Source organism: Sebastes fasciatus, chromosome 24, assembly GCF_043250625.1.
Source record: "Sebastes fasciatus isolate fSebFas1 chromosome 24, fSebFas1.pri, whole genome shotgun sequence".
Taxonomy (NCBI): domain Eukaryota; kingdom Metazoa; phylum Chordata; class Actinopteri; order Perciformes; family Sebastidae; genus Sebastes; species Sebastes fasciatus.
This window is the reverse complement of record NC_133818.1, coordinates 3,266,611-3,289,592: the sequence shown is the minus strand read 5'-3', so window position 1 is coordinate 3,289,592 and position 22,982 is coordinate 3,266,611. Positions and strand designations below refer to the sequence as shown.

Sequence of the window (22,982 nt, the reverse complement as noted above, 5' to 3'; positions counted from 1 at the left end):
TTAAGAGAAAAAAGTCGTAATATTACGAGAATAAAGTTTTAACTTTAGGAGAAAAAAAGTCAGAAGTTTACGAAAATAAAGTCATAAATTTACGAGAAAAAAGTCGTAATATTGCGAGAATAAAGTCATAACTTTACAAGAAAAAAAGTTGTAATATTACGAGAATAAAATCATAATATTATGAGAAAAAAAGTCATAATATTACGAGAATAAAGTCATAACTTTAGGAGAAAAAAGTCTTAATATTACGAGAATAAAGTCATAACTTTACGATAAAAAAATTAAAAAACACGTAAAATTACTACTTTATATTATGACTTTATTTTCATAATACTAAAAAAAAATTATCGTAAACCTATGACTTTATTCTCATAATATTATGACTTTATTCTCGAAATCTCAGATTTTTTTTTTTTCCTCAATGTGGCCCTAATACTCCGTCGTACCATAGACCTACAACAATGATAAATAAATTGAAAATGTAAACAAAACAAGTTATTCATTTCCACTAATTAAAAAAAAAACAATCCACAGGGGGCCACCGGAGCGGGGCTAAAGAGCCGCAGGTTGCAGACCCCTGGTATAACACAATATAGGTGTGCAAGCTACTGCTGAATGCTCACAGTGACCCTGATGAAGACCTATGTTGGTCGCAACGCGTTGGTCATTTTAAACAATTATTGCCATGTATAATAAAGGTATTTTAATTTTGTTCAAATACTACAGTGTGCCTTGGATTATCTTTGAGGGAGACTTGCATTTTGTACTTTTTTGAGACCATATTCCACCCATGCAATGAGCCCTTCACAAGACTGAATGAGATAATATTTTTAAAATGTACATATCATCACTGTAATCTATATAAATTCTACATACTGTACATATCCACCCATTCAATATGTATTTCTTTGCACTGTATTGTTTACAACACTTAACTTGTATATAGACATTTTATTTATTTTGTTGGTGCTTTTTTTATATATATATTTATATAGTGAGAAGACACACCAGAAAATAAATCCATTTGATTTTTATAACTTTTATTAAATGTTTGATCTGTGAATAAATATCCGAACTGCCTGCGACACTCAGCAGCATAAATATACATGAAGAAGAAACAGAACGACACCAAACACATTACATTCAGAATACTTCAGTCAGATCGCTTCGTATCTACGACAGCTGAGTGGAGCTGCAGGTCGGGATCAGCTCAAATCCATATTGCTAATTTAATTTTACAATCATTACACATGTATTGCTAATTGTTTTCAAATATTGCATTTTTTTTAGGTACAATTTTGTGCTTCTTTTAATCCATTTTAACTTAAAGACTTTTAAATAACAATTTCAATCAAACTGAATGAACTGATCCCAACCTGAGGAATACAAATTTACTAAATTTGAAGTGTGGATTGTAAATTTCACAGACATGTTGATTGCCAGATTTTTGTACAGAAACAACATCCATTTCCAACATGCTACAAACACACAAAACCTCTGGAAAAACTAAACATCTGCACAACCGTTCACGTTCAGATTCTTCTGCACATTACAAATAAAAAAAATAACAACAATCCGTCTGCAATATAAAGCTCCTTCAGTTTTGTTTTTAGTGTTTCAGATCTGTTGTGGAAACAGCCTGGACCTTCCTGAGTCCTCTGCAGGAACACGTGTTTACATAAAAACCATCATAATTCATGTGATACATTACAGAGTCTACACATTTTCTGCATTAAAAGCCTTGTTTTGAAAAACATATTTAGAGTGATAGCAATGAAAATAAATTTAAACACCACTGGATCACAGCACGAAATGAAAGGAACCGGTGCACTCAACACAGAAAAATATTAAATTTTTTCGGGGTTCAGTTTAATGTGTTTATTGATTTTAACATCAGGTGACTGTCTGTCAGGACATTTTCAACTCTTTGAATGAAAATAAAACTCTCAGAGTTAAATCCTCAGTACAAATACGTTTTTCTTTAAAGTGGCCATACATTTAGGAGACAAGTCCCAGAGAGCATTGCTGTAAGAAACCACCAATCAGAGAGCTTTAAAGTCTAAATTAAGGGTTAAATTAGAGGTTGAGCTTTGTGGAGGAATTTAGGAATTATTTAGGAAACGCTGTGATGTCCAGTAGAATATATAATAGTTGTGTGTGTGTGTGTGTCGGCTGATTATAGGTATTTTTCTATTGTTGAATGCAAACGTAAAAGTACAAAACAAACTTCTTCTATTGTTGGATGTTTACAGTAATTCAAGCTGCTGTCAGCGCTGGCAGTGTCATATAGGATATTTAGAAACTCTTTCAACAGACAACCTGAACTTTGGCTGACTTGCTTACATTATTTCCTTATGTTACAAAAAATAAATATCAAATAATACAATGTCACGGTGAAAAATAAAAATACAGTTTTGGGGGGGTAAAAACAAAAACAGCCATTAAATGGCAAAATAAAAAGCTTTTAACTCATATTCACCTTTAAATGATAAATATTTACCAGTTTAGATTTAAATATTCATATATTTAAAATTTAAATACTGACAGTTTCCAGAGTTTCAGTGAACCAGTGACCTTGTGATCAAAGCTGAATCCAGCTGTTCGACTACAGAAACACAACTATACACATATTACATGTATTTACACTAATTTATCCTCGTCTCAGGAATACACACACACTACATGAATGTACACTTTATCTTAAATAGATAAATAAATATCACACACACCAAAGTGTTTTGGGGAAGATACATTCCACCACATTGTGATGATGAAGTGTCAAAGGTTTTGAACCAGGGTACGAAACGCCTGCTATTTCCTGCTTTCAGAATAAAACGACAATTTAAAAGTAAATAACGGAGTCCGTTGACGTACCAGCCGCAGCCGAATTTACCCAGCATTCAACGTGGCAGCTGGTTACTTCCTATAAAGCTACGAAGCTGATGACAAAAAACAGAAGGAGAAATTAAATAATATTTTCCCCACTCAAAGTACATAAATTAATATATTACAAAAACCAACAACATCTAATAGCATGATGAGGAGTGTTTACACTGTGGTCCTGTGTGTAAGGGGACTGTTACGTTTCATCTAAGTTGTTTCTAAAGGAATTTTTCTACCATACGGTTTATTGTCTGGGTTGTTTTAATGTTCTTAACTGTTTTCTATGTGTGGTTATTTAATAGAATTTAAGACGTTTTCTCACACCGTCCAGGTTGATTGATCTTACAGAACTGTCAACCATCCAGCTTCTTTTCTTCAGGTGTTTCCCATCAGAGCATACCGTCCAGGTTCTTCTCTGCGTTCTTTTTGTCGTCGGTGCTTTCCTGAGGGCTGTGCTGGGTGTGGTAATCACGGAGGATGGTCACCACGTCGTGGTGGCCAAAGTGGACCGCTTCATCCATCGGTGTGTTCCCCCACCTGCAGCAAACACAGAGGCGGATAAGAGCCACTTTGGAGGTCTGCTGCTACAACATTAAACTATTCATATAAACACTTAATTTGACCGGAATATATTGTGTTCAACATAACTTTGAAAAATCCCTCTGAATTCTGCTTGAAGCCACCTTTTGCAACTAAATTATTAGACTTTTATTAATAAATAAATTTGTCAAGTTGCTTTTTTGATTGTTTAAATTAAATATTTTAGTCTATAAATAAAATAATTCAGTTTTCCCATGAAAAAGTCATAGCATAGTATGTCATAAAAAATATCATAAAAAAAGTCATAGTATAGTATGACATAAAAAATATCATAAAAAAAGTCATAGTATAGTATGTCATAAAATATTAAAAAGTCATAGAAGTATAGTATGTCATCAAATATAAAAAAGTCATAGTATAGTATGTCATAAAAATATAAAAAGTGTCATAGTATAGCATGTATTAAAAATATAAAAAATGTCATAGTATAGTATGTCATACAAATATTTAAAAAAGTCATAGTACAGTATGTCATTAAAAAGATCATGAAAAAGTCATAGTATACTATGTTATAAAAAAGAAGTAATAAAAAAAGTCATTGTTACCTGTCTTTGGGAACTGAGTTGACTTTACAGGCCTCCAGCAGGAAGCGAACCACCTCACCATGTCCTGAAACACACACACACACACACACACACACACACACGCGTCAGCTCCACAAACACATTGATCAGAATAACTTATCAACAACTCCTCAGTGTTTTACCTTCAGCAGCAGCCACATGCAGGGCCGTCCTGGAGTCATAGTCCCTCTGCTCCATGTCCATGGAGGACAATGCAAACCTGGACGAGTAACCGACGAATAATGTTAAACACTGACTCAAGAAACTTTCTATTAGTGCGATAATGGAAGAAACACTCCTAACACTAAAAAACAAAGCTCTGGATGTGAGCAGAATGTGTTTTAACAAAATAGTCTTTTGTAGTTCAGCAGACTAAAGAAATATGTCTCTTTTTTTTTAGTTTTGGTGATTTTAAATCTGAACATTTAGCACAAAGAGTAATGAGTTTGGTTACCTCCTCAGGGCTGAGACGTCTCCGGTGTAAGCAGCAAACAGCAGATTGATCACTGACTTCACCTGAAGCACAACAAGAAGCACATAAAAGACAAGCAAGAAGAAGAAGACAGGAATTAGAAGAATCATAAGACATTGTTGTTCTCTGTAGTTGAGCGTTTATGACATGCAAATATTTAAAGCATAATTTTCCAGCCAGATATTTACAAAATAAGTTAAATTTTTTTTAATAAATCTTAATAAAAATGAGTTCAGCCTTTGTTGGTGAGTATACAATAATGTTCCTCCAGATGGCACTGTGGATTATAACACTACACACAAGGTCATGCAGCATCCTGAGCACACAGAGTGGGAGGATGCCACGCAGACTGTTTTATTGATGGTTATAAAGTGACGTTTTAGACTGAAAATGAACCACAACAAGAAATGTAACAAGAGATAAATAAGAGTGAGTGATTACGACTGAGCTGAAGCTTTAAGACTTTGAGAGGAGAATGGAGAGAAGCTGAGAAAGGAGGGACTCACCCTCTGGTCTCCTCCCTCCCTGCGAGGATCCAGTTTCTTAGCAAAGTGTCTCAGGTTATCATAGTTGTGGAAGTTACAAAGGGAAACCAGATCCTGAAAGAAGACACACATGGATGAATATGTTTTAAACATCATGACCACCAAACATGACGTCTCCCCCTCAGCTCATTGAGATGGTTTGACCTTCAGGAGGTCAATAAACTGATCATTTAGGACATGATTGCAGATATAATCTTCTTAACAAATTCATCAAATAGAATACAGTATCTGTCAAGACCAAAACTAATTCAAGGCACTTCCTACGTCCAACTCCAATTGGAAGTACTACCAGGTGTACTTTTGTTTTAATTATTTTTACACACCCTGTACAAAGCTATTAAGTTAAGTTATAAAGTTATTACCACTGTTTAAGTTACAAAATGCTTAAAACAAAAAGTTAAAGTGGAAGTTACCGTGCAGAACTGGATGCCTCGGACGCTGTTGCCCAGCTTGTCCAGTGGAGGAGACCAACACATGATGCCCATCACGTTTGGAACAACCAGCAGAATCCCACCGGCGACACCAGATTTAGCCGGCAGACCGACCTGAAACAGAAGAAGAAGAAGAAGGAGGATGATGTGTTGAAAAACATTAGACGGGTCCAAAATGCGTATTACTCCAGACGAGCAGAGGAAATGTTTGATGAACGTGGTTACTGACATGGAAAGCAAATTGTCCGGAGAAGTCGTACATGCCGCAGGAATGCATCAGACTCAGAGTGTCTCGCACCGACTCAGGGCTCAGCACACGCTCTCCTGTGATTGGACAGAAGCCGCCGTTGGCCAGGGTCGCCGCCATGACGCTGGCGCTCTCGCAGGTCACCTCAATGGAGCACAACTAACGGGGAAGATCATATAAACAAGAGGTTTATAGTGCTTCTTTGACTTTATGTTTTATTTTATGAAACTATAATAGCCATTTCCGATCTCTGAAGCTGAAGACCAGCAACTCCCGCGTTCTGTAAGCTTAGATGACTGTTTTTGTCAATGGAGTCTGGTGGCTTCGAAGATAGCTTAGATAACGGCTTCAGTTCCCCATTGGAAAGGGCTGTCTGACAGTGTCTAAAATACATTTTGCTGGTACTCCCATCCACAGCAGTACATTGCTTTGCTCCCTTGCTGGTACTCCTGTATGTTTCTCCAAACTCCATCTACTGTAGGTAACTGACTATATGGAGAAGTACCTCACACAACCCCACTGAGAAACTCCCGAACGATCCCTTTAATCAAATTAAATCACATTTAAATACTGATTCAAATATGATGACACTCGCGTGCTTCTGCAGTGTGTAGTGTACATTTTTGTTTTCCTAAGCTCCATTCACCTGGAAGTAGAAGTCGAGGATGGAGGTCATGTCTGTCCCCTCTGGAAAACACTGAAAAACAACATTTTAACACTGTCAACATGTCGACCGACACATCTGCATCTGAAGCCAACTGTGGAATAAAGAATAACCAGCACAGCTTTAAAGGACAAAATGTGATATTAATGTAGAGTATCTTGCAGCCTTCTAGCTCTCAGCTGTAGATGACCTTTGACCTTACCTTCTTCTCCTTCAGGTAGTAGCCGATGGCAAAGTTTCTGTCTCCAGACTCTCTCTCTGACTGGAAACTGGGACACAGGGAGGGAGGAGGTTTGTTCTTTAAACAGCGTGACTCAGCTCATGTTATATAAAACTCATCTCTGCTCAGTGATACAGAATACAGTCCTTCACACCTCAAGGACCTCTTCAGTATACATGATAAATCAATAAAACATCAGGGGTGTTTTCTGTAGTGATGTATTGTTGTACTCACGTGGCGTTGCTGAAACCCACGTACTCGTTTCCAGCCAATTTGTTCATGAAGTTCATGACCTGCAGAGCAGCAAATTTACAGTCAGAGATGTTCTTTCATTTTATGTTGCAGTCAGATCACTCTGGTCCTCCAACGCTTTTCTTGTAAATGTTCCTTATGTGTCCCATGAAAGCTCTCTCTCTGCATTTTTATCTTTTTTAATCTGCTTTTTTATTTTAATTTGGAGTAATGTTATAGCCTTTCATCATTAGTTTTTACAGTATTAGTGAGTTAGCTAGTTTTTACAGTATTTTAGCTTTAAGAAACATTGGTTTTCACATTATTTGCATGTTATAGCCTTATGTTTTAAGCTTTAAACATTGTTTTTTTTACATTATTTGTATGTTATAGCCTTAGTTTTTAAGCTTTAATCATTGGTTTTCACATTATTTTTATGTTATAACCTTACGTTTTATTTCTGATTTCTCATTTTAGGTTGCATGTTTGTATGACAGGTGCTATATAAATAAATAAATAAAGTTGAGTTGAATGATCCACAAATAATCCAAATTAAAAAGCTTATTTCTAAAAATCTTAAGTATGGACCTTTTAAATATCAAAATTTAAATCCAATATTTACTCTCTTTTTTTGGAGTAATTTTAGTCAAATAATAATAATAAAAAAAACAGCAGTAATGAGAGCACTGATACTGAATCAAAATAATAAAGTAGCGGGCCAGAAAATCAAAACAATGATCTGAAGCTCACTATAACTGCAAATTTGGTGATATACATCTGTGGGTTTATCACATACAAATACTCCCGACTCAAAAAAGACACTCACAACAACACAGTAATACTCACATAATCAAATTTCTCAGCGTTGCTTGCCCCTTGCTGAAACACAAACATAATCACAGTATTAAAAATGGTATTTTACATCTTAGATTGTCTCTAAAATACATCAAACTGCCAGTAAAAGTTACCCATGTCATGACATTAGCACTATTATGTATGATCCACATTGAACTATGACAGGTAAACAGTGTAAGTTTACATCACTACTGTTTTTAAATTAAAGTTGAGCTCATCAGTTATGTAACCAATCAAACCAGTCATGGTATCAGATGAATTAAGATTAAAGGTGGGAGACTAGCTGGAGATGGAGGAGGTGAAATAAAACAGTTAATCCACTCAGAAAAAAATATCATGGAAAGTATCAAAGAAAAAAAATATTTTCTATTGAATTAGTTTCATCAAGGTAAACTATCTACAGAGTGAAAATAAATGTTAGATGTGTAACTATTGATCAGAATAGTGCGAGTGTACAGGTGTGTTTATTGTACGAAGACGTGACAGGTGAGTTAGTTTACTTTAACGTGCATTCACACTGCCAGCCACTTGATCAACAAGTCACAAGTTTCTGGGGTGTAGAGAGAGAAAACAACAAAAAGGTGCCATTTGTTGCATTATGGGAAACGTAGTATTTAAATCTAAATCACTGGATAACCGCTTCAATCAATAATTAGGTGTCTGCTCTTCATTGTTTTTGCCACTAACTTCATCTAATGCATAATGAAGCAGAAATGCATCATCCTCAGAAATGAAGAAATGCAAAAAGAAAAGAATACATAAATAAATAAGTTTGTGGAAATAAATAGGGGGGGAAATGCAAAGGGAAAACAAATGCATAAATAAATACATACATTTAATAATGAATAAATATATTTAAAAATAAATCTTAAATAATCAAAAATAAATGCAAAAACACATTAATACATTTAAAGGTTGTTTAAAAGCCACATTTATCAATTAATTTATCATATTTATTTATTTTTTTCTGTGGAGGTTCCGTTCTCCATATTGAGAGACTGTACTGAGGTAAATGCTAACATGCACAAAATTATCTATAAGACAATTACACAGATGTTGCCCCCCGCCGTTAAAGCTAGGTGATAGAAATCAATATTATTTTATCAACAGGAATATATCTTTCGATATTGACATATATAATCATATGGCAAATGTATGCAAAATCACATAAAATACTGAAATTGTCAAACTACAGAACTGCTAGAGGTTTTTTAGCAGACAAGGGTTTCAAACGTATAAAACATAAATTAAAAGTCAATAAAAGTGAGACTGAACTACGTATACAGACTTGTTTGCCATGTAGCTTGCAGTGTGAGTACACATTTTGGGTTTTATCAACTACTGTGGCCGACAGACAAAAACAGATTTTCTGGCCCAAGAGTTAAATAGATGTATCTGTACTGACAAAATGTAATCGAAGGATATAAATTAAAAACATAAAAACAAAAGAGGTCCTCCTCTACAGAAAGAAATGGAGTATGATATAAAACCAGTGTTTGAATTCAGCCAGAGCTGTTCTGTTTATAATCTAGACGTATAAACAGTTTTGGAGAATGCAGGTGAAAAGTATAAAAGCCACATTTAAACATTCATAAACAACAGCCATGTGAAGGCTAAAAGCTTGTCACAAATCCAGACCAAAGAGGGGAAAAAATAATTAAAAAGGAAAAATTACCAACGTCATTGACCTGTTGCAGTGGTCATAATTTCCCACAGATCCTAATGCTGTAAAATATGCAACAACACATAAAACCACACAACGAGCCTTGAAAAGGTACATTGCAAATGAGTGTATTTGAAGTGTAGATCTAGATTCAGAGATGAGGGGGCGCATGCACAGGACCTCATTTTATTATCTGGATCAATGGATACGATCAACCTGCATCTACAGAAATCTCAACAGTGATTGGTTGGGATTGGTTGACAGGAAAACTGCTTTCATATCATACAGGAATGATTGACAGAATGACGACAAAAAACAAGAAGAATCAGTCATTTGACTTTTTCTTGTTGCTGATAAAACTTTTTTTTTAAAAGTCTGCGGTTATGACTTAAGAACAGGTGAAAAAAGAGGTCATTTTAAAATATTTTTTTACATCTCTGAAAACAGGTGTAAACATTTTTTTTGACAACTGAAAATAACTATTTTTTTGGCAGCTTGTTTGTCATTCTTTTAAGTTACTTTTGTGTTTTCCCTCAAAGTCATTGGTTGTCAACAGTAGAATAATAACAGAATTTCCTGCCATTTAAAACTTACCACCTCACTACAGTTTGTCTTTTATCATATTTAAATTTAACATAAATTCAGATGACTGATAACAAAGCAGCGTGTAGGGATAGACAAGCTTTTGAACTATGATCAATACTGAACAGTGCTTAAAAGAATCTAACATTTTCTGAAGAGAGGTAGGTAGTATCTGATATTCCAACATCCTCTTTTCAGCTGCTGAGTATATTAATAATAATTAAACTGCTTGTCATTCTCCTGGGAAACCCTCATGATCCTCAGGTCAGAGTCACTCAGAGTTTTAATGTTGTAATTGAAATCAGCAGGTGATGCTCTTGTGTGTCTAACAGAGAGGTGAAACCAGCTTCCTGTGTGTCTGAGGAGGATATTTAATCAAACAGGTGGAAGAGCAGTTTCTGTTATTGAAGCTGAGCTGACCGGACACTGGTCTCTATCTCCACCCACTCTGTAAACTGTGTGTGTGTTGCTTTCAACCAAATCCCCTTTCAGCGTGATTATCTTTAATCTCCCCGTGTACGGTAATCTGGCGGAAACACGTTCTCCCGACGATTATAATTCTATTTCATACAATTTCTCTTTGGATGTGACTTTTTAGCTGCAGTTAGAAATTCAGAAAATAAAACCCATCACAATCTGTAAACATTTTAAAGATATTTCAGGATTTTAGCTTTTCTGAAACTAACTCTGAAATCACCTACTGTATCTGAGCTCAGTTTCCAAAATAAATGTACTTTATTAATCATCAATGATGGGGTATGTGAATGTAGCTTACCTTAATGAGGGAGGTACAGACAATAGCGCCAGCATTAACCATGGGGTTGTGTGGTTTATCTGCAGGAGAGATTGTAAAGGTTTATATCAGATAAAGACACAAAGTCTGAACATAAATATTAAAGATAGTTTTTGATTTTTACCGGCATGTGAAAGTGAAGAACTTGGAGTACAAATGAACTTAAAAAAGTATTATATTTATGCTGGAGGTCAAATCACTGCAGAATAATCCACTGAGTGAACATCAACGTGACGAGGTAGGTAACTACACAATGTCACAAAAACTAAAACACAGTGTGCACTGCCGTGATGCACCCCTCTGTGTTTTAATCTTCTTATGCAACAGGCCAGGACAATGTTAAAAAAAAATCATCCAAAAATAAACAACTGGAATATAATCTGTTCTGTTAGATAACAACAAAGAGAGGAAACCCGTAAACTTCCTCACACCGGTTTCTATTAAAAAACAAACTATTTTTACCGAACCTGATGTCTGGAGTAGATGTAATGTCTGCTGACAGCGGCTGCACAGAATGAACTAACAATTCGGGCTACAGTTGAACATTTTCACACATAGAAAACTGACGGACAACATGCATTTATTAAAGACATTGGTGGGAAATAATGAAGAATTTTACGTTTGATTAACCCTATTCTACATATTTAAACACAATTATGCATTTTTAATGCTTGCATGCTCTAGGCTCATATCCTCAGTACATGTCAGACTTGTTGTCTTTGGCTAAAATGTGCATTACGATGAGACATTTTAAGACAGAGACTCACTGTCTGACTGGTTTTTCCACAGCCACGTGCCAGCAGCTTGTCGTTTTTCTAGGTTATTAAGTCTCTGTTACACACTGGCCTCTCTGTTTTATTCTGCTGTAGTGCTGCAACCTCTCATTAACAATTCACTACAGTTCCATGGCAACCAGGCCTCGAGACGGATCCTCTTACGATGAGTACGTGAGTCTGGAGGGAGATCACGATGCACAACACGGAGAAGTGGGTGAATGTGTGTGATCCTCACCTTCCTCGTTCAGGAAGAGCTTGTTGAATCGCAGACCACTGGGCTCTTTGCCAATGAAGCGGTGCACGTACTCTGTGCCGTGGTCGTGAACGGCGATGGCGTATTTCAGCGGCTTCACGCATGACTGCAGACAGAAAGGAACCTTGGTGTCACCGACAGTGTGCCTGAGAAAGAGACACGCAGGTATTTGTTTACACATGTGCATTGTACATTACATACAGGTGAAAATAACAGCTATCCATCGTGAATAAGCATTTCAATAATATTGTACCTCTGTCCATCGACGGTGCACAGGGAGACGGCCCACAGATCTGGGCTGAAGCGGGCCAGCTGGGGGATGTAGTCGGCCACCTACAGCAAGACAGTTTTTACAGTCAGGTTTATCATTCTAAATATGAACAGTGATGTGTGTGATCGTATGACTGTCTGTAGGCCTCACTCACCTGCCCTCCAGACATGTTTTTGGCTTTGACAAAGAGCTCGTCCATGTGGCCGCAGAAGGACTGGAAGTCTGGGATGACAAACTTCTTCCTGAAGGCCTGGGTGAGCAGAACAATGTTGCTCTGGACACACCTGAGACCGGAGACAAGAGGACAGTTAGCCTCAGGGGAGCCGTCTTTCCTGGTGAAGTTTCCTGGTGTTTGTGTTCATCTTTTGGGTGTTCTGACAGGTGCTTATTTCTCAAAACAGTTAACACTGTGGCTCACTTGTCTTATGGTTTACTGTTGCATAAAACTATTCATCACACTGGCTTTACACTCTTCAGTGTCATAAAACTTGCTAGCTGAACTGGTCCAGTTCTTCACACACCAGCTGCCACTGTGGGACATCTGCTAGTGGGTTCACATATCATGTAATTAGTAGTGTTGTCTTTTGGGACCCTGTTTGCTTTTCTGGTTCAGTGCCTTTATTTCCAGGATAAATTCTCCTGGTTCATGTTGGGAGGATTTCTGCACCTTTGTTTAACCAAACTGTTTAGTTAAAACATTGTTTCCAAATGAAATAGGGTGAGAATAAACTTATAAAATAGCAGAAAACATACACACATTTGTACAGCACGATCCTTACTCCACCAATCTATCTCCTAAATGTTGTCAGAGCTTCTAGATTTTGTCCAGATCCTTTTTATTTGAGCGATTAAGGAGCACAGATAGTAAAAACACATAATAAGTTGGAGTGGTGGAAGCTGTGCCTCTCTGGTAGCAGAACGATTTGTGGCTCAGCTATCTCACTGCATCAAACCCTGTCTAATCCCTGTAGCATGGGATCCCTGCAGAGAAAACACACACGCTACACTCCCAACGCCCGCTCACGTGCTTCCTCTGTGAGGCTAAGCTCTATAAATAAGCCCGGGGAGGAGCGGATGTGATGGATCTCAGCCAGGAGCGGCGGCGCTGGAGTCTGTTCGGTGAGGATTCAGCTCCCTGGTGGGCTCTCATATGCCCCAACTCTCACCCAAGCTGTCACCCAGTTTGTCTCAGCATCGTTTCCTCTGGGGGGGCAAACAGCAGCGATGCTACTGGGGCGGGGCGGGGCGGGGCGGGGCAGCGGGATGATGTTATTTTAGTCCACACCCATCCTTGTTTTGTTTCCAGTTCGACTGCTTGTGGGGCTATAAATGTTCTTTGAATACTGGCGCTACTTGTAGTATAAAAATGTACACTTGGATGTGTAAAAGTTGCCCTTTAAATACAGACATTAAGACAGGAGTTAGGCTGTTGTTCTATAACAACTCATTATTTTACCACACGCTCACAATATAATTGATTTGACCTTTGATGTAGGTTAGTGAAAGGTCATTCTGAGAGCTGTAAATACCACTTGTTTCATCTCCAGTGTCAATCACCCACAACTGTATGATGAAGCCTTAAACTCTCTTTTATCAGATCATCTTAAAATAATATCTTTACACAATGTTTAAAATCATTACCAGATATTAAGATGATTCATGCATCCTTTACAAATTCACATACTTTCTGGTAACATAAACAAATATGTCGCATTACGTTATAGTTTCTGATGCATGTCCTAAACTGCCTTGTCATCTGGAATGAACTATTTTTGTGTTGTAGTCTGAAGACGTTGTGTTTTCATATCCGGGTGCTTCTTGGAACTGATTGGACTGAAACTGATTAAATTCTAAATTATTCAAGTGTCCTGTTTTTACCCCAGCAGTCGTGCTCTTGAATAAATCCAGCTGGATGAAAACCTCAACAAGATGCCGACGACGTGCAAACTGAGGATGAATAATTAATGACATGCAGTGACCCTTTTCTGCTGCAAGGAAGAGCAGAGGACTCTGACCAGCATTAACAATTCTTGATAGACTCTGGTGAGAGATTGATGATGATAATAAAGGTGGAACAGCAAGTAGTATATTAGAGAGACCACCGGCTTTAACTTATAAATAATTGCTATAATAGACTAAATATGTTTAATTGATAGTAAAATTTGTTTTGATTGATGAGCCGTTATACCTTTGCAGAAACAACTTAAATCATGCTGCCATTTCCATGGCAATATAGCAAAAGAAATATAAAAAAGGGTTTAAAAAACCTACTTTTTGAAGAGGTGTCGGTCCAGTGCTCCGTCAGAGGTCGTCTTCACGGTCACCTTCAGCATCTCCATACATTCTTTCAGCCGGGGGTCTCCCGTGCGAAGCCCCGTGGCTTTAAGCGCCTGCACAGAGAGGAGGGGGAACATCATGATTAAGACAGCCTGACAACAAATCAATAAATCTACGAGCCGTGAGCCGAGGCTCCTGAAGAGCCTGACAAGAGGAGATCGATAAGGAGCAGTGCTGAATCACTGCTGTTAAATCATCTACAACATTGGCCCCGTTATTCTTTCACATTTGTAAATATTGCAGAAACAGACATTTTCAAACATAAATCCTAGGTGATCTTTCCCGCTCCGAGGACTCACTGTGGTGAATTTGTGTGCAGGGATTTTTTCCTGGCCCTCTGCGATGGTGTAGAAGAGCAGGTCCTCCAGGCTGGGCAGGATGCCTGCCTTCCTTCTCCTGCAGGAAAGAAAAATAAACACACACAGACAGAAAAGTGAGAAAAATGACTCCACAGTGAGGCCCTGCGTGGTGGAAACATGGAGGGGAACTGCAGCAGAGGGAGGAGAAAAAAAGCTTTTTGACTGCAAGGAGAAGCAGTGAGTAATAACTGTAATACTGCACTGGAAAACATTACCTTACACTGACCTGAGCTCAGTATTATAACCTGTGGAAAAGACTTGAGCTGCACTTTTCCATAGGTTAATAATATGCTGCCATAAGGCCACTGTAATGTAAACTGTTAATTGTGTATTTTGCTAGAATACCAGCCAGGAATGTGTTTAAAAAGATCAACACGTAAGCTACCCAAACAATTTTAGAATAGGAATTTAATCCCCCAACCCTTTGACCCAGAATGAAACTCCTTATGAGGAATATATAATTGTGAATTTACTTCTATTTGACATTTATTTATCCTGTTTTAGTTTGGGTAAATCGTGGGGAGAGCAGCAGCACATAAAGACCAGAATAAGACACAAGCATGTCTGTCTACGCTGTGTGTGCGAGGGTTGCAGTGTCAGAGCAATTCAGCCGAATAAAAGCACGATCTGTGAATTGTGATGACTGGGCCTTAACAGCTGTGACGTGGAAGCTTGCCAGCGCTCTTGGCGTTGGCCACATGTACATCAGTGGCTGGAAGCAGGCTGAGAAACGACCAGCAGCCTCCTGAAATCACACCCCAAGCTACGAGATCACGTCACAGCAAAGACTTTACGTTTGTCAATCCAACTAGCAATATGGCACAATATTGGTGCCCCTACAATAACTGAGCATTGATACAAATACTGATTCGTTATCTTAGTTTACAGATTATAAAGATGTTTTAAACAGCTGAAGGCATCAGTGTTATAAACATTCCCAACATGCTTACAAGGCTCTTAATGTACACGATGGGTACTTTAAATATGATTTTCATAATTTATTCAGGTTTTTATCCAGCAGCTGAACTCAGACTCATAGTTCAGCCATACTTTACATTTTTCCTGAACCACTGAATGTGTTTATTCTTTGAACTGCTACAATCCTCTAATTTACTTTTGTTCATGGAGATCACTGAATTAAATCATCTCTACAGTGTCTAGTGATTTTTATATATTAGATTATTATTATTATTATTATATATTAGATTATGGCCTGGCTGGTATTCTAAGCAGCACTTCCACACCAAGTCGTCTCTGGGAGGAAAGTTAGTAGCGTGTCAGGAGGCAGACTGCTATGATTCATATCAACTCCAAATTGGATTTGTGTAAAGCTCTGGGTGCCCAGACGCACTCTGTCCTGCAATGCATCATGGGACACTGGCCTGTGTGCTAGGAGAGGATGTTTGAAGGTAAAGCTTTAGTTGGCAGGTGGCTCCTCGCAGCTAAAGCTGAGTTTGGACCCTCTTGAGAGTTTATACTTTCAGACTCAGCATTAACAGGGTTTCCTCTGGATTTATTCACAACATAATAAGCCCTGTCAAAACGGACAATTAATAAAACTGCATGACAACTGTGAAGTCAAATTAATGGATGCTGGGGTTTAATTAAATCTTAAACCATTTCTCTGCATGATTTTGATAAAAAAACAGCAACAGCACTGGACATAAATTTGATCACTTTGCGCTAAGATATATGGGGACATTCAAAACATCAGTCAGCTGATGGTTATTCTATATTTTTCTTAGTGTCAACAAACCAGAACCAGAACACAAAACTTGTTAGCAGGATCAGTTCATTGTCGGTTTTGGTCTTGTTAAAAGGATTTAATCACCAGCCTTATCCTTTATCTAAATTACTGTGTTTCAAACAAAACCTGATGAATCAAACCTTTTTCCCGGATCACGCTGCTGCAGAATAATACAGAGGAAATACTGAGACCGAGTCGTTGTACTGAACGTTCCACTTAGAGTCAGAAAGTCAGAAATTCTCAGAGGGAAAATCGGAATTACAGCGAAAGTGCTTTCCCGTTTTCCAGCTAGGAAACAAATGTGGATGCGGAGAAAATAAATTCCTATTACTCTACTACTGAATGGTGTTCTGGTGTTATCAAATGCTGAAAAAAAAAACTGGGCGTGTTTTGAGTCTGCTACATCCAAAAGCTTCCTCCAAGTAGGAAATCTGAATTTCCAACTTTCTAACACGTGTGTGGAACGCAGCATTAACACCAAGTTCAAAATAATTCTCATGCACTCCGGATAAGCATGTTGTTGAACCTGCAACTTTTTCATAGCTTGTTGGCGTGGTCTGACCTCATTAATGGAGGTGGATGTCTGCTGGTGAGGAAGGAATACACATCAGAGAGTGTTTGTGTGTGTGTGTGTGTGGACGGAGGGAGGTAGGGAGGGAGGTGAGGTAGAAGGGATTCAAGCGCAGCCGCTGGGAGGAAGTGAGGTCATTTCAAGGTAAAAGCGGTTGTCGGCTTTCCGCAGAAAACCTCTACTTCTACTGGAAAACAGACACAAAAAAAAACTAAAACTAAAATAAAAAATAGAAACATACTTACAAATGCAAAGCAAGCAGATCAACAACAGGGAGAGAGTGTGCAGAGGGAATAATACTGAATTAGTAACAGTGAAAATGACATTTACAGCACAGTATGAACACATCAGCAGACCAGCAGCATTAAGGTATGAATACTGACATGATTCATAGCTGCTGTCAAATTAACAAGAATGGAAAGCATTGGAGTTTTGAATATGCCATAAACAAAATCACATAAATCCTAATTACTATTCACACTGAATCAGCAGTAATGGAGGATTATCAAAAGAAGAAACAGTGGCATGTTAAAGGTATAATATGTAACTTTAGACCTTGCTGAACTTGTGTACTTCATCTCAAATGTGTCCAACAACTTTCAAACCTGAGAAACCTGTAATTAATCAAGGTAACAGTGTGTTTCATTTGGCCGCCTGTCAATGGCGTCATATCCTCTTTGTGCATGCGTCAGCATTGTGGTTGTCTGCCAGAAGCTGTCATAAATTGACTTTTTAACTATATTTTAACTGCACGAAGGATTTTAGTCACCAGACGTCTGGATCTGAAGTTATCAGCGAATCAAGCTGAGCAAACGTTAGCGGCGGCTCGGCTCGCAGCCACTCAAGGACGTCCTGTGTCCGCCGAACAGCGTCAGAGAAACACTCATTTACTACTCATTACATATTGTGCTTTTAAGTAGGCTTGTATCTAAAGATAAACCACAGTTATAGTTATTATTCAGAGTTCATGAAGGATCTAAAAGTAAATATTAGACAAACATGAGACGGTATTGAAGTGAGAGGCTATAAGTACCGTTCTTGTTTAGTTAATGAGGCCCGTGAGGGAGTATTATCACGGCAGGGTTAGAGGTGGCCACTGGAACATCTGGTTCAGGCTGGATGGTTTCATTAATCTACAGCTGCTCTCATTAGCGCTCTAGCTTCCCTCTCTGTGTGTTGAATCACAGCTGACGTTTAAAAACACACAGTTTGCCAAGAAATGTGACATCAACTCGCTGCTGCTCTGAAATGCCTTACTCTAGATCCCTTTTGGATTGCGCTGCACATGAAGGCTTTAAAGTTTTGTGACTCCATTACAGAGAAACCAAATAGTTTCCAATATTAAGATAATAATCTGCAAACAAACAGAGATCTAGCTGTCTGTAAATCAATTGTTCTCAGTCGAAGTAAATAGTCTGTGTTTCCTTTTTTATGTCATTGTAAATCGAAAACTCTGGGAAGATGTTTCGGGCGTTCTTTCAATTATTTTCTCACATTTTAAAGACATTTAATATAGAAAATAATTGGCAGATAATGATAATATTTGCAGAGCCTAGATCTTCTAATACAAATTTAGTTTCAAATTACAATTAAATTTAATTTATTTTTTGTTTCACTGTCAGTCAGACAAACAGGAGTTAAGTGTTTAAATAATACAAAACAAAGTTGACAAATTAACTTCCAATCCAATGAAGTAAAATCAACTCTAAAGATATGTAACCAACCTACTTTTGAAACCTTCCCCTCCACTATCTGACACCTTTAAGACACACTCAGGTTGATAAGCCGAGGTTTCTTTCTATAGTATCTGCTGTGTTTATTTGACCCGGTCGATGGTGCTGGTTTCACTGCCTCACAGATGTCTTGACAAAGTGGTGTGGAGGGCGGAGGCAGACATTAAAGCGGGAGTGTTGAGAGGCGGCGCTGCACAAATCAATCTGTGCGAGTGACTCATCTGCACCTGGAGGCCCTGACAACGGCCGGGCAGCGCGCCAGCATCCAGGCTTTGGTGCAAAAACCGTGGAAAAATGATGTAGGCGGGATAAGCTCCCCTCCATTACAAACATTTTTAACCCCTTATTAGCTGGAGCACAGCCTCAGGACCCTCATAACCAGACTGGAGTGGAGGCTGAATGCTGTCTGAGCCCCTGGGACCTCAAAACAACCCGCCTGGATATTATATTCAACGGATTCATTCATGTTGTATTGACCCGCTTTACTAACCCGGGTTATTCTTTATGTCTGGCACCATAGCCTGGTGGGTGAATATGGACGATGGTTAATTTGGTGATTACTATTTTGATTAGTAGTTTAGTCTATAAAAGGTCGTAATATATAGTAGTGAAAAATGCCCACAAAAAATGCTATTTTTGTATAAAGACTTTATCTGAAACTTCTTTATTTGTGACTATTTTTGTCTCAATACACTTTATAGTTAGTAGAGAGGGGACCAATCCAATCCAATATTCGTATCGGATTGCAATACTGACCTAATTCACGTATCGGATATTGGACTGAGGTTACTGATCCACGTACTGATCCATATAAATATGTAATAATGGTGGAGAATGTCCCTCCGGCCATGTTTTATGGCTGCAAAGAAGCTAGATAGCTATGGTAGTGTTTTTAGCATGGAGGTTGAGTGTCCAAACCCCAAATATATTCAGTTTACAGTGATTTAAAACAGTGAAAGTCAGCAAATATCTGTAACCAGAGAATGTTTGACATTTTTGCTTGATAAACCTGATTAATTGATTTTCAAACCTACTAACTACCCATCATCACATAGCCAACCAAAATGCCTGAGCAGGGTTTTTTAATGTCAAATATTCCCATGACCAGTTTTGTTGGGTTTGTTGTTCCCTTGATCACCAACTAAAATCCACATGATCTGATAACTTTTAAGCTGCTTTAAAGGCTGATTATGAAAAGCCAAAGTGTTCCTCGACAGCAGTCAGAGTGCTCTTCTGCTTACTCACTAAATATAAATGCTGTCTGTTGATGATTTCTCAAACACTAATCTGCGCTGTGGATATTTAAAAGAATAAGCCAAAGCTTCACTGAAACTGAAATTAGCCTCAAGGGAAACATGATGTTGCTGACAACCAGTCAGCTGAGTAAAGTGACTGCCTAAACATGGCCGGCAGCTTAAGCAAATTGTCTGTGAATGGAAACAAACGGGACAACATCGGCCTGCGCGGGCAATGAGGCATTTGATTACCATGGGAACTCTCTGAAGGGAAGATCCAGGCTGGTGGGGTGGCTGGTAGCACAGCTGCTTTGAATGTTAAAAGCAAGAAAAACTACCCTCATTATAAGTGTAACATGGGGGAAATGTGACGTATCTGCGAGACACTAACATCTCATACATACTGTCACGAACCGTCTGCCAACCAGGGTTTTCTTACTCTGATTCTATGTGCTTTAACAGCCAAAGTTAACGCTAACATACCACCAAAATCCATTTCATGCTGGGCTTCAGGCTTTATCAACCTGTGTTTGTGATGTTACGGTGTTTTTGGTCATTAAATGCTTTTAAGCTGCATCCAATCTATTACCAGGAGGACTCTCATCCTCACTTCTCGATCAGAACTCCCTAATCACCTCTGTCACTCAAATGTGCCATTTGTGTCACATTAAATCCATAATAAATGAACAATATTAAATTAATAAATGTTAGTTGCATTCCTAGATTCAATGATGACTGACCTTCATTAGACATTGAGTTGAGGCTTGGTCTGTCTGCATGGTGCATTGAGTTAAACAGACACATATTGTATATTTGTTGTAGATATATTGTAATTTTCAAAAGGCAAGCTGGTGGCAGGTTAATAATGGCTCAGTGAGTTTAACATGTAGATGAAAGCTGCAGCTTCTGGTCACGACATCTCTCTGACTGCACATCACATGCTTCCATTTGAGCTTTTTTCCTGCAGAAAAGTATGATTAAATGCGCTACAAATCAGAATATTGTAATCATTAAGTGATGTTAGAAGCCATTCTTTAATTCGTCATCTATTCTCTATGTAAATATAGACTTATTTCAATAAGAAAAGCATCTCACACTAGCTAGTCAACAGCTAGTGTGATGAACTTGCCAATCTCCGACGTAAATATCGACTTCTTAAACTTAGGCCTTGCTTAAAGTAATGTTAGAAGCTATTCTTGAATTCGGCATCTATTCTGTATGTAAATATAGACTTATTTCAATAAGAAAAGACTTTTAAGTAAAGGTGTTATTACAGGGCTCCATTGCAATATATCCGTGATGCGATATACACCTCAAGAGCAACTACCATTGTTTACATTTTATGTATTACATCTACCCTACCTATTTTACAAGTACAATTACCTCTGTTTACATTACAATAAATATTTATTTATTTAAATAAATAAAATAAATAAAAATTAATAATTATTAATAATAATGGCCACCTGAGGTGGAGACAATAAAGCTTTCTATTCTATTCTATTCTATTGGTGATTAACACTAAATTGGCAGTTTTTTCTACTAAGTTTGGCCTACAGTGGAGCTAGTGGTGTTAACGTTACTCACTTCTCTGCAGAAGAGTCCTTGGCAGCTTCATTGTGGCCGTCGCCCTTGCTGGCTTCATTATGGCCGTCACCCTTGGAGCAGAAGCCTCTCACGTTGTGCCTCCTGGTGATGAGGAGATGCTGCTGGGTGAATGTCCTCCCGTTGCCAGGCGACCTCGCCTCCAGACTACTGGTGCTGATGCTGAAGCTGCAGGCTGCGGAGGTGGAGGTCGGTGGTGTCTGTGGCGACGCTTTACCGACTCTACCCGGCAACGGACGCTTCAGCTGGGTCTGAAATAACTCCTTCAGCACCACAGATGACCGAAAGTGTAACATTTCAATCCCGTGGAGAAGAATATGTGGATATTGTAGGTATAAGTGGAGAACTATAGGCTCAGTTGTCGGCTTTTCTCGGCCGAGTAACGGTTCTTCTACCGGTGACTCAACAACAGCTCCTCAGCGCAGTGCAACCTACCTTTAGTTCTGATTGGATAACGCGTACCTGCACCTGATTGGTCGAGAGGGCTGTTAATCATCACTTCTTCTTTCTTCTTCTTTGGTGTTTATTGGCGGTTGGCAAACCATCTTAGAGGTGCATTACCTCCATCATCTGGACTGGAGTGTGGAACAGGAGATTGTGCAGAAACAAAATAAATTAAAAAATTAAAAATTAAAATAAATAAAATAAATAAAATAAATAAAATAAAATAAAATAAAAAATAAATAATAATAATAATAATATAAAATAATAATAATAATAATAATAATAATAATAATAATAAATAATAATAATAATGATGAAAACTCTAGATTAATTTAAAGGGACTGTTTGTAACTTTTTACATGTATAAATCTACTGGGTCGGTTTCCCATGCGCGAGCTCCCATGCTCGAGCTAACATATGCAAGCACGATCTACGCTGTTCAGACTCAGACTCCAACACAAACTACACGGAAGCACCAAAACCTGTTGGTTGTATCTAGTGAAGACCGTCTTGCAAAACAGTGTTGGCCGCGGGGGAGACCGTAGCTTTGGTCTCCAGTGCCGGAGTCTCTGCTGTACTCTGCTCCTCTGCTCCTCTGCCTGCCTGCCTTCACTCAGCTCGCTCCACCTCACGTTCATGCGCGCTTACTACACACTGCAGAAGACTTCGTAGCTCTGAGAACATCTAGTGAATGCACAGTGGACGTTGGTGCAGAAATAACTGCTGCAGCTCCTCCAGACCAACAGAGGTTTCCCGTGTCTTGTGAAGTGACGGGGCTCCGCAGAGAGAAACGTTATCGTCTCTGACCAAAACTCCGGCGTCTCCCCTGTTCCCTCCGGCCACGGTTGGGAGGCTGAGGCAGGAAAAGCCAACACTAGGATCAGCATTGATTCATGGAGAGA

The 22,982-nt window shown here is 38.4% G+C and overlaps 1 protein-coding gene across 2 annotated transcripts; it reads right to left on the bottom strand.

Moving 5' to 3' along the window:
* Positions 1-1,019: 1,019 nt before the first annotated feature.
* On the bottom strand, positions 1,020-22,077 carry glsa (glutaminase a). Of its 2 annotated transcripts, none has more exons than XM_074627576.1 (18): positions 21,619-22,077; positions 14,686-14,782; positions 14,321-14,439; positions 12,204-12,333; positions 12,032-12,111; positions 11,761-11,924; positions 10,732-10,790; positions 7,703-7,735; positions 6,860-6,918; positions 6,608-6,674; positions 6,388-6,438; positions 5,724-5,900; positions 5,477-5,608; positions 5,025-5,117; positions 4,501-4,562; positions 4,190-4,266; positions 4,029-4,092; positions 1,020-3,420 (listed from the first exon to the last, which is right to left on the bottom strand). In XM_074627576.1, exons 1-18 carry the CDS (start codon positions 21,930-21,932, stop codon positions 3,273-3,275), a joined length of 1,926 nt encoding a protein of 641 aa, XP_074483677.1. In that variant the 5' UTR covers positions 21,933-22,077; the 3' UTR covers positions 1,020-3,272. The 2 variants fall into 2 exon arrangements, with proteins under 2 accessions (XP_074483677.1, XP_074483678.1); XM_074627577.1 differs by having other exon boundaries at positions 14,686-14,776.
* Between the last annotated feature and the right edge of the window lie 905 nt (positions 22,078-22,982).